The following is a 10,881-nucleotide window of genomic DNA, read 5'->3' on the forward strand; positions in this document are numbered from 1 at the left end:
GCTAGCACTGAAGTGTTTATTCTTTATTCTACATTTACTATATATTATAATAACAATATCGGTAATGGGTAATTAATCTGTCAAGGTGGAATGTTTAGTGGTCTAAGCAGAGGGTCTACTTTAGCCATTAGTGACCATTAAGTAGCCAGGGTTATATAGAAGTGGGTTAACATAATATATATGGTAACAGGTGAAGGAAGTTTAAATAATTGGTAGCATGTAATATTAATCAAGTTCAATACATTACACTTTTCATTTAATCTTAACAGTAAAGTTAATCTTTCTGATTGCGTGGAGATGGATTGTGATGCATTTAAGAAAGCAATGATCAGAGATGAAGATGGTGGAATTCTAGGAGGATCACGGCCTGGTTATGTTATTCCTGATTCTCCATACGAGTGGGATAGAGATCCGAGACGTGGACTTAAAATTCCTTATGATGAAAAATGTCCACATAAAGGTTGGTTGTCTGCTTTAATGTTGAATTTTAGCTTTTGTAAACTGTGATTCTTCCCTAAATCTTTCCTCCTATTAAAGTTGCACTCTTGAAACAAGACCAGTCCATTCACCGAGACTGGGCACGCAATTTTATTGTGGCATCCCTTTTTTGAGGAGTAGGAAAATCACTGTGTTGTAGCTGTGATCTTTTATATAATCTGCTCTTTTCATTAAGGTATCATTGGTACAGAAGACTGCATATGGCATGAATCTTGGCAGGCTTTTGAATGCTATGACTATGATTACGCTATGTTGATTATTGAAAGTCTTGATCCTGACACAGAATTACGACGTCTTCACCAATCGTCATTGGGTCTAACGGTTATGTTGATTTGATCAATGGACTAAAGATCACGGCTGGTGTCATGGGTAAACATGTCAAGAGCGCATCAGCACATTTATGTCTATCGTTGCAATTGGAGAGACTTATGAGATGTATATGAGAGTTCAACGAATCCTCAAACGTTATGACTTCATTTCCTGAACACAGCTCCAGATCAGAAAATAGTTGTCAGCATCTGGTATGCCAATCCTCAACGCTTAGATGTGTACCATCAAGGTCACTATGTCATGTCAAATAACGGGCAGCTGGATGGAGATATGTTCATATACAATACAATACAATACAATACAAATCTTTCTTTATTCTGGAATAGCTCTTTCAATACACAAGTACTGGTCTCCCAAGAGGTCCAGATTTGGAAAAAAAATACAAGAAAAATAAAAGTAAAAGCTATATTAAAACTATGTACAATAGAAGTTATACAAGATGTTTAAATTCAACTTGACTAAGTGTCTCATAATTTTTACGGATATGTACAGGAAGATTATTCCATAAGGTTGATGCTCTATAATTAAACATTCTCTTTCCATAAATATTGTTCCATGCTGGAACATTTAGAGTTTTTGTTGATTGACTTCTTGTATTTTTTGTGTGAAAAGTGTCCATAAATTTGAATAGATTTGTTAAATAAGATGGTGCTAAACCCTGTAGGCATTTAAATAGCATAATTAATAAATCATTTTCCCATCTGTCATGGACACTCTTCCATTTTAGTGAGGACATCAATTCTGTTATAGGGGTGTACATATCAGCATAAAGAATGATTCTAGCTACTCTATTTTGAAGTACTTGAAGACGATTAACAAGTTCTAAGTTACAATTTGACCAAACATTACTACAGTAATCAAAACAAGGTAATACTATTGCATTAGCAAGTAGTCTTAAAGCAAATTTGGAATATAATATCTTAATCTACGAATAATACCGATACGTTGTGATACTCTAGAAGCTACTTGTTCAACATGCTGTTTCCATGAAGATATTTAAAATTATCAACTTTTTCGACATCATTGCCATTAATAGAAAGAGAAATATGGGTTCCAGAAGATCCAAACGTTCAGTTCATGCCAACTCCTGACTCCAGCATTTATGGCGAGAACTATTTTGATCACGATTGGCAGACTCTTTGGATACTTATACGTGGTAGTGACCCAATTGACATCATCACTACACCGGTTATAATGGTTGACTTTGGTGTGGCTTGTGGATTGTTAACAATCTTGCCAGTTTGGTATATATAATAAGTAAATAGCTTTCTTTAACCATATTAAAGTATCACATAATCTATCCAGATTTTCTTCTTTTCTTCTTTTTTCAGTTTCATATGTTTAGAAATGAGTTGAATTTTATTTAATCACCTATTCTTTTAATATCTAAACAATAATTAATATATTTTCCTTACAGGCAATTCAACCCTTGAACATGATAAGTTAGTTAACCTTCAAGCAGAAATTGTTAATGCAGCACAAACCGGTACTTTGTACGAGAGTCTTGAAGTCTTTTTAAAATGTTTTTTTGTGTGAAAAGTTTTATCGAAATGCTCAAAATTGTCTAAAACGGTTTCTAATGAGATTTTAAGCACTTTGATGTTTTTGTGTAACCAAGTTTTTACGAAAATCACAAAATGGTCTAAAACGTTTCCAAATGCGATTTGAAGCTATTCTAAGCACTTTGGTGTTTTTATGTTGACAAGTTTTTTCGAAAATCACAAAATGGTCTATAACGTCTCTAAATGAGATTTGAAGTTATTCTTAGCACTTTGGTGTTTTTATGTTAACAAGTTTTTTCGAAAATCACACAATGGTCTAAAACGCCTCCAAATGCGATTTGAAGCTATTCTGCACACTTTGATGTTTTGTGTGAAACATTTTTGTCGAAATTCTCAAAATGGTCTAAAACGTTTTTAAATACGATATTAAGCTATTTTGTGCTCTTTATTTTTTTGTGTGAAAAGTTTTATCGAAATGCTCAAAATGGTCTAAAACGGTTTCTAATAAGATTTTAAGCATTTTGATGTTTTTGTGTAACCAAGTTTTTTCGAAAATCACAAAATGGTCTAAAACGTCTCCAAATGCGATTTGAAGCTATTCTGCACACTTTGATGTTTTGTGTGAAAAATTTTTGTCGAAATGTTCAAAATGGTCTAAAACGTTTTTAAATACGATATTAAGCTATTTTGTGCTCTTTGATGTTTTTGTTTGAAAAGTTTTATCGAATTGCTCAAAATGGTCTAAAACGGTTTATAATGAGATTTTAAGCACTTTGATGTTTTTGTGTAACCAAGTTTTTTCGAAAATCACAAAATGGTCTAAAACGTCTCAAAATGCGATTTGAAGCTATTCTAAGCACTTTGGTGTTTTTATGTTAAACAAGATTTTTCGAAAATCACAAAATGGTCTAAAACGTCTCCAAATGTGATTTGAAGCTATTCTGCACACTTTGATGTTTGTGTGAAAATTTTTTGTCGAAATGCTCAAAATGGTCTAAAACGTTTTTAAATACGATATTAAGCTATTTTGTGCGCATTTTGTGACGTTTTAGACCATTTTGTGATTTTCGAAAAAACTTGGTTACAGAAAAACATCAAAGTGCTTAAAATCTCATTAGAAACCGTTTTAGACCATTTTGAGCAATTCGATAAAACTTTTCACACAAAAACATCAAAGAGCACAAAATAGCTTAATATCGTATTTAAAAACGTTTTAGACCATTTTGAGCATTTCGACAAAAATTTTTCACAAAAAACATCAAAGTGTACAGAATAGCTTCAAATCGCATTTGGAGACGTTTTAGACCATTTTGTGATTTTCGAAAAAACTTGTTAACATAAAAACATCAAAGAGCACAAAATAGCTTAATATCGTATTTAAAAACGTTTTAGACCATTTTGTGATTTTCGAAAGAACTTGTTAACATAAAAACACCAAAGTGCTAAGAATAACTTCAAATCTCATTTAGAGACGTTATAGACCTATTTGTGATTTTCGAAAAAACTTGTTAACATAAAAACACCAAAGTGCTTAGAATAGCTTCAAATCGCATTTGGAGACGTTTTAGACCATTTTGTGATTTTCGAAAAAACTTGGTTACAGAAAAACATCAAAGTGCTTAAAATCTCATTAGAAACGGTTTTAGACCATTTTGAGCAATTCGATAAAACTTTTCACACAAAAACATTAAAGAGCACAAAATAGCTTAATATCGTATTTAAAAACGTTTTAGACCATTTTGTGATTTTCGAAAAAACTTGTTAACATAAAAACACCAAAGTGCTTAGAATAGCTTCAAATCTTATTTGTGACAACTGGCTCTCACAAAAATACGAAACAAAGTTAGTGTCAAATGCCATTTTATTTGATAATGACGCAAAGTAGGGAAGCAATAAAAATTACGAGAGAATTGATCTTCCCTACAAAATGTGGGTTCACTCTCTGCCTGAATTACAGGTTAAACATGTATAATAATAATTGATCGAATAGAAACAAAAACATTGAAATTAAAACTGTAGTTAACACAGTAGTTTAAATTAATATAAAATAAAATATAATGATAATTATAATGATACATGCTTATAATCGTGGGTGCCAAAAAGGCCAGAACCCATTGTAAATGGGAGCACCCAAACAAAACCAAGAAAGAAGAAAAAAAAAAGACAAAGAAATTTAAAACGAGACAGTATCATCGAACATACCAGTACTAGTACAGTACTTAGTTAACTACCAAACTATCTATTTAATGTAAAAGACCTTACTCTTGAGCCACAAGCTCATTATAAAGAGCCATACGCTCGGTATGTTCGGCCAAACGCCGTGTTTTATGTGGTAAACTAGATTTTGAAGGAATGTATCCGTATATAGGTTCTAAAGGCATCGGAGGACCAACGCCCCATCTTTTGAATTATATGTTCTGACAGGCCAAGACCTGCGGCATGCGTAGCCGCTCTTATTCTAAAACTATGGCCCTTGTATAAATTAGTGTTTAACCCAATAAAAGAAATTGCTGTCTTAATGCACGATGATATAAATTGTGGTGTCACTGCTTTACCGTTCATGTGTTGGAATAGAGGACCGTGCGTATGACCGAAGGAGTCTAAATACACCCGAAGGTGGTGTACAGGGCAAAACGCCTTATTTGTTTGTGATGTAATATTTACAATGATCGGAGGTTTTCCCGTAGATGTCTTAGAATGGCGTAATGTTAAGTTCATACCTGTGGAAGTGAATGAAATATCATCGCGTTGGAGCACTTTTGCTTCCATACCCGAACGGGCCGCTAATTCGCCCACTCGCATGAAACCCTGAAATTCTACTAAGAAAAATGCTGACAACAGCATTCTCATTTTTTTTAGACGTAACAGTAGTATCTAGGGCCCTGATTAATTTTCTAAGGATGTCAATTGTAATAGGCAAGCGTGTGTCTTTTGTATTTGACGAAGCATGCATGCCGCGGAGAGTTTTCTTAACCAGAAAAGAATCGGAAGGGTCAGGAAAGCTGTGAATTTTGTGAATGAAACAAATAGCCGAAACGTGAGAATGAATAGTGCTTGGAGCGTACCCCTTCTCAAATAAAAATGCAATAAAGTTACAAAGATGGGTTGGAAGTAGCGGTAGAGTCTTTTTATCTACCGACCACCTATTGAGTAATTCCCAACTTCGTGAATAAGCCTTACGAGATGAAGTTGACAAGGACGCTTTGATTAATTGACGAGCTGATTGTGACAAGTTGTCAGCACGTGATGGCCAAAATATGTCATCTTCCCTTGTTGAAGGCCCTATGAATAAAAAGTGGATAACTATTTGTAAAAGGAGAAAAATTAAAATTAAATTAAATATAAATAAACGAGGAGGGTACGACAGATGGAAAATGTTCCAACTGTTTAAAGGTTTGTAAAGCTTTGTCGATTTTGAAGCGAGATAACCAATCAGCCAGAACATTTTTGACCCCCTGGATGTGTTGTGCTCTAAAATGAATGTTGTGCTTTAGACAGCAGAGTATTAATCGTCGTAGTAGACGTAGTAGCACGCTATCTCTAGCTGTTTTCTTATTTATGATATACACCACCGCTAGATTGTCGGACTGAAATAGGATGAATTTATTTGATAGCCGATGGCCCCATAATTCGAGAGCTAAAACAATGGGAAACATTTCTTTCGCGGCGATTGAGTGATGTTGCATGTGAATTGGCCAACGAATCGCAAACCACTTTTCATTGAGAACCCCTGCGCACCCGATTGAGCCCGATGCATCAGTAAATAAATTGAGGGTTGAAGAAGATAACCAAATTTCTTCTAATATCATGGCCTTCCCATTCAAGTTATTGGCAAATTCTAACCAAGTGTTTAGGTCTTCCTTGGTCTCGCTAGTTAAAGTACGGAAATCGGTGGCTAGGGGTTTTCTTGAATTAGATTGTTTGCCCGCTGTTAAATTTATTAATCGGCGTAGAAATGGGCGGCCCGGAACGACTACACAACAAGCAAAGTTGAGGAGACCTAACAGAGATTGTAATTCTTTTAAGGTGACTTTTTGCCTAGACATAAAATAGGATAGTTTTTCCCGAATTTTTAAAACTTTTTCTATGGGAAGTCTACATTCCATAGACAGTGTATCCACTTCTATCCCATATATGGTCAAGCATGTTCTTGGCGTAACCGTTTTACTGTACTTGATCGGGATTCCTACTTGTGAACAAAGAAACATAAAATTAGTCAGGGAATTTAAACAGGTATTGGAATCGGCTTCCCCTATGAACCAAAAATCATCTAATAAGTGTGATATGCCCTGGGTTTGGAACTTGTTTCGCATAATCCACGTTAATCCGTCGCTGAACAAACCAAAGCGATTGCAAGAACTTGATGCCCCCATGGGTAGGCACTTATCATAGTAAAAAATACCTTCCCATGAAAAACATAAAAGCCAATAATCTTTGGGTGTGATCGGGATAATCCGGAAAGCCTCTTCGATATCCGTTTTTGCCATGAGACTGCCCACCCCAAACTTTAATACTTGTTTGACAATTGTGTCTATGTTGTCGTATTGTACAATTTTTTCCCCGGTAGGAATCGTGTCATTGACGGAATTACCTTTCGGATAAGATAAATCGTGTATGATTCTAAATTTACCTGGTTCCGATTTTGGAATTACCCCTAACGGAGAAATTCTGAAGTTTTTAAAGGGTGGTGATGAGAACGGTCCTGCAATTCTGCCTAAGAGTACACCCTTTTTTATAAAGTCAGTTACCGCCCCCGAGTATGTGACACAACTTCTATGGTTTTTAGCTGTCATAGGATTGGGTGGAGTTATCGAGCCTAATGTAAAACCATGTTTAAAGCCGGCCAAAATGGATGTGTACATACCTTGTGGGGAACCTGTTAAGTAAGACGTTAGGTTGTTTAGTCTAAAGCCTGGTTTCCTGTCGACGTAAGATTTGGAAATGCTAACGTTTGTTACGATTGTTGCGTTTGTTACGTCTCTTCCGTTAAGTTGAACAAAAATGAACGTCGTTTTGATCGTTCTGAACCGCAGGCTCACGAGCCGATAACGACCCTTACGTAAAGTTGACTTTTTTAACTTCAAGCGCAAGCCTGGTTTCCTGTCGACGTAAGATTTGGAAATGCTAACGTTTGTTACGATTGTTGCGTTTGTTACGTCTCTTCCGTTAAGTTGAACAAAAATGAACGTCGTTTTGATCGTTCTGAACCGCAGGCTCACGAGCCGATAACGACCCTTACGTAAAGTTGACTTTTTTAACTTCAAGCGCTACGGTCGTCTTATGATCGTTACGTAAAGTTGAAATTTTTTTCTTACGCTTCCGTGTTTCCTCGATCGATGGTTGCCCATGTCAGGCAATTGTTTTTCAGGTAGGCAGCCTAGGCTTAGAAAGGCATCATGCTGTGTGGCATATACTGTACATAGGCCTACTAGCTACATAAAACATGCCTAGGCCTAGGCCTACATCATAACCACTACTATTTTACTGTAATATAGGCAAGAGCCCTGTACTAAAAATGTCCTAGACCGTAGCCTTCTTGTAGGCCTAGCCTAGGCCTACTTTAGTAATACTAGGCCTAGGCTAGCCTACTACTAAAAGCCTTTTTTTAGGCCTACCTACTATATAGCCTAGGCCCCTAGTACTTAGTAGTAGTAGGCCTCCTATACTAGGCCTACTAGGTTAGGCCCTACAATACAAGTACTAGGCCTAGGCCAATTCGGTGGACCACCATCTGTAAGCCTAGGCTAGCTTTGAAATTAGGCATAAATCTCTCATTTTTTTTAGTGTGACTTTATTTTATATGATAGGCCAAATTTAAAAAAAAAAACATTTTAAAATTTTAATGTATTGGATCTACACACTCTACACAATAATTCCAACTTCTAAACTGCAACAAAAATGATCTACAGTGAAACTTCTCTTTTACATGCCCTTTGGTTGGAATGTGTTTAAAAACTAAATCTTTGTAACTAAAAATGTTATCTATACTGTACACATAACTATAACTAATAACAGTAGGTCAGCTGCTTAACAGGAAAATTCTATAAAATTAAAATTTGTAGTCATTAACTTAAGAAAAACAAGTGAAAAACACTTTAAATATGTTTAATTATTTTTCTTTGATTTAAAATAATTATTGATTATACTTATTTATTATTAACATTTTTACATGTGAACAGAAAGTCTGCTTCTAGTACCACTGAAAATTAAACAAAACATTGATATTAACATTGATAATGTATCAACATTAAAAGTGTATGTGTTGCATTTACAAATTGTTTTGCTTTATTAAATAGATATACAAGAATGACACCAGAAAGATTGAATCAACTTGTGTCCTTAATTCAGCCCCATCTGAAAGAGAGAAATTACAGTACAGTGTACCACAGTTTCAGAGTTTAAAAATATGTTTATAGTTTTAGTATTTCAACTTTTTAGATTTATTTAAAGGTTTAATTTCCTGTATCATATATATTGTGTGACACAGTGTATGCAAAGAAAGTTACTGTAGGGCCTATATCACTTAAGGTAATCAGTAAAAGTGTTTGTGTTTGCTTTTTAAAAATGTATTTAGTTAATAAGTAAGTAATTAGTATTTAGTTAAAGGTTTGATTTTCGGTATTGTATATTCTGTATGCCATGGTGTATGCATCTATTATTTTTGAGAATTTATATAAATGGCCTAATCCATAAAATAGTATTGTGCAGAATGTATTTGTAAATAAATTTATTTAACAAGTATTTACTGTATGCTTCTTATTATTAAGTGTGGAGGGATATTGAATGGAAATATTATTTAATAACTTTATTATTATTATTATTACTATTATTATTATTAATTGTTATTAAATATCTTACCTTCTGTATATTTAATATTACATCTACTGCATCAGAGTCTAATAGCATGCTTCTTATAACAACACAAACAACAAAAACATTGATTAGAAAAACTCAGATGGAGCAAATAGTGCCGGTTTAAATTGTTTAAAAACATCGAATCATTTCTCCTAATAAAAGAATAGTTAATGAACTTAATTACCGGAATGAGAATGTGTCAATAAAATAAAGAAAAGTGTGAATAGAAAGAACTTTAATATAATTGTACGTTTTTAATGTAGGGCTAATTTTTATCCTTTTTTGGTAAAGAGGTGTTGTAAAAAAGCTGCTTTTATTAATGAAATTCGTATTTTCGTATCTATTAAAAATAGGCCTATCCTTTTCCATTGTATATCTTGCGCTTACGACTCTTACGCTTACGTAAAGTTGACTCCAAGTCAACTTTACGTAAGAATCGTTAATAACGCAACGCAAGTGATCGCAAGCAATAAAATCCCGGTTTCCTGTTAATTCGCGATAAATCGACGTATCAGACGGAGATTCGATACCCCGGTTTCCTGTCGATCGTCTATTTTTCTTGCGTTTACGTCGATTTCACCAAAATATTGTCGTAAGCGGTTTCCTGTCAAATGTTGGTTTCTTACGTAAAATCGACGTAACAATCGTAACTGACGTTAGAAAAACTGCCTCTTACGTCGACAGGAAACCAGCCTTAATTGGGGTTGGTAGCGAGAAAGGATGGTGTTTGCCTAATTTTGTTAGGTTTTTGGCAACGAATTTTTGGGTGGTTTCCCCTGCAAATGTCGCAAGTATGTTTGAGGGTACAGGGTTTCTTTCTACAATCCTTTCCGTCGTTCCAGTTCCAACAGACTCCCCGGTTTCGCGTGTTTCGAAAGGAACTCTGAAATTTACTTTGAAACCGTTTGGTTTGGGACGTGTCAGTACGTAAATAATTATAGCATTTTACAAGAAGTTCCGTATTCAAGAGCCCCCCATTCTAGTGGACGAGATTGTCTCGCTTTTCGAAAGTTCAAGTCGTATCTTCGCCAGGCCCCTACCGGACCCGACGTATAGATATCTAGAATGTTAGCTATATACTTAAGCATAGGTTGGCATGCTTCTTTCTCTTTCAATATATATATGGATACATAAATATCCGTCTCACAATGGACTTTTTTCTGCCTGTGTGAGCGCACAATGGCATTTGACCTGCTTGTGTGAGATCACAATGGCATGCGTTCTGCCGCCATGAGAGCACATTGGCAGTTGTTCTGCGTGTGTGAGGCCCTTTGGCATTTACCAGCTGGCATTTACCTGCTTGGACCATGGCATCGGACCTGCTTGAGTTGAGCGGTGTGGACAATTTCGAATGCGTTTGCTATACGTCAGCAACGTTATGATTTCTCTTTGGCATTTACCTGCCGACTTTCAGGCTCTGCATTAACTTTATTTTTGTAAAAGTAAATAATGGTCCGATCTTCCTTTCGATGCGAAGATTAAAATTGAGTTGGCTTTGGTTAGTAAAAGAGGTAAGAAAAATACATCTATTTTCTATTTTTTCTGATTATATCATACTGACTGCTAGGCTAATAAAGTACAGTACGTTTTAGGTCAGGCCTATCATATATAGGCCTAGAGAAGATGGTGTATAGAATAGGCCTAGGCTAGGCCTGGACCTACTGGGGCTGGAAAGCTAGGTTAGGCGCCTACCTAA

General features: G+C 35.2%; 2 protein-coding genes across 2 annotated transcripts in view; one reads left to right on the forward strand and one right to left on the reverse strand.

The window, feature by feature from the left end:
* The window catches only part of LOC144845632 (fibrocystin-L-like), a 13,851-nt gene extending 11,487 nt beyond the window's left edge, over nucleotides 1–2,364 (forward strand). Inside the window, exons 2-3 of the mRNA XM_078703066.1 lie at nucleotides 270–460; nucleotides 2,246–2,364. Coding sequence (XP_078559192.1) covers nucleotides 298–460; nucleotides 2,246–2,364 — 282 coding nt within the window. The 5' untranslated portion in view covers nucleotides 270–297. The remainder of the gene's footprint in view (nucleotides 1–269; nucleotides 461–2,245) is intronic.
* Nucleotides 2,365–4,667: 2,303 nt separating this feature from the next.
* On the reverse strand, nucleotides 4,668–6,072 carry LOC144845633 (uncharacterized). Its single transcript, XM_078703068.1, has 2 exons — nucleotides 5,151–6,072; nucleotides 4,668–5,050 (listed from the first exon to the last, which is right to left on the reverse strand). Exons 1-2 carry the CDS (start codon nucleotides 5,773–5,775, stop codon nucleotides 4,668–4,670), a joined length of 1,008 nt encoding a protein of 335 aa, XP_078559194.1. The 5' UTR covers nucleotides 5,776–6,072.
* Between the last annotated feature and the right edge of the window lie 4,809 nt (nucleotides 6,073–10,881).

This window comes from Antedon bifida, chromosome 6 (genome assembly GCF_963402885.1).
Source record: "Antedon bifida chromosome 6, ecAntBifi1.1, whole genome shotgun sequence".
In the NCBI taxonomy this organism is placed as follows: domain Eukaryota; kingdom Metazoa; phylum Echinodermata; class Crinoidea; order Comatulida; family Antedonidae; genus Antedon; species Antedon bifida.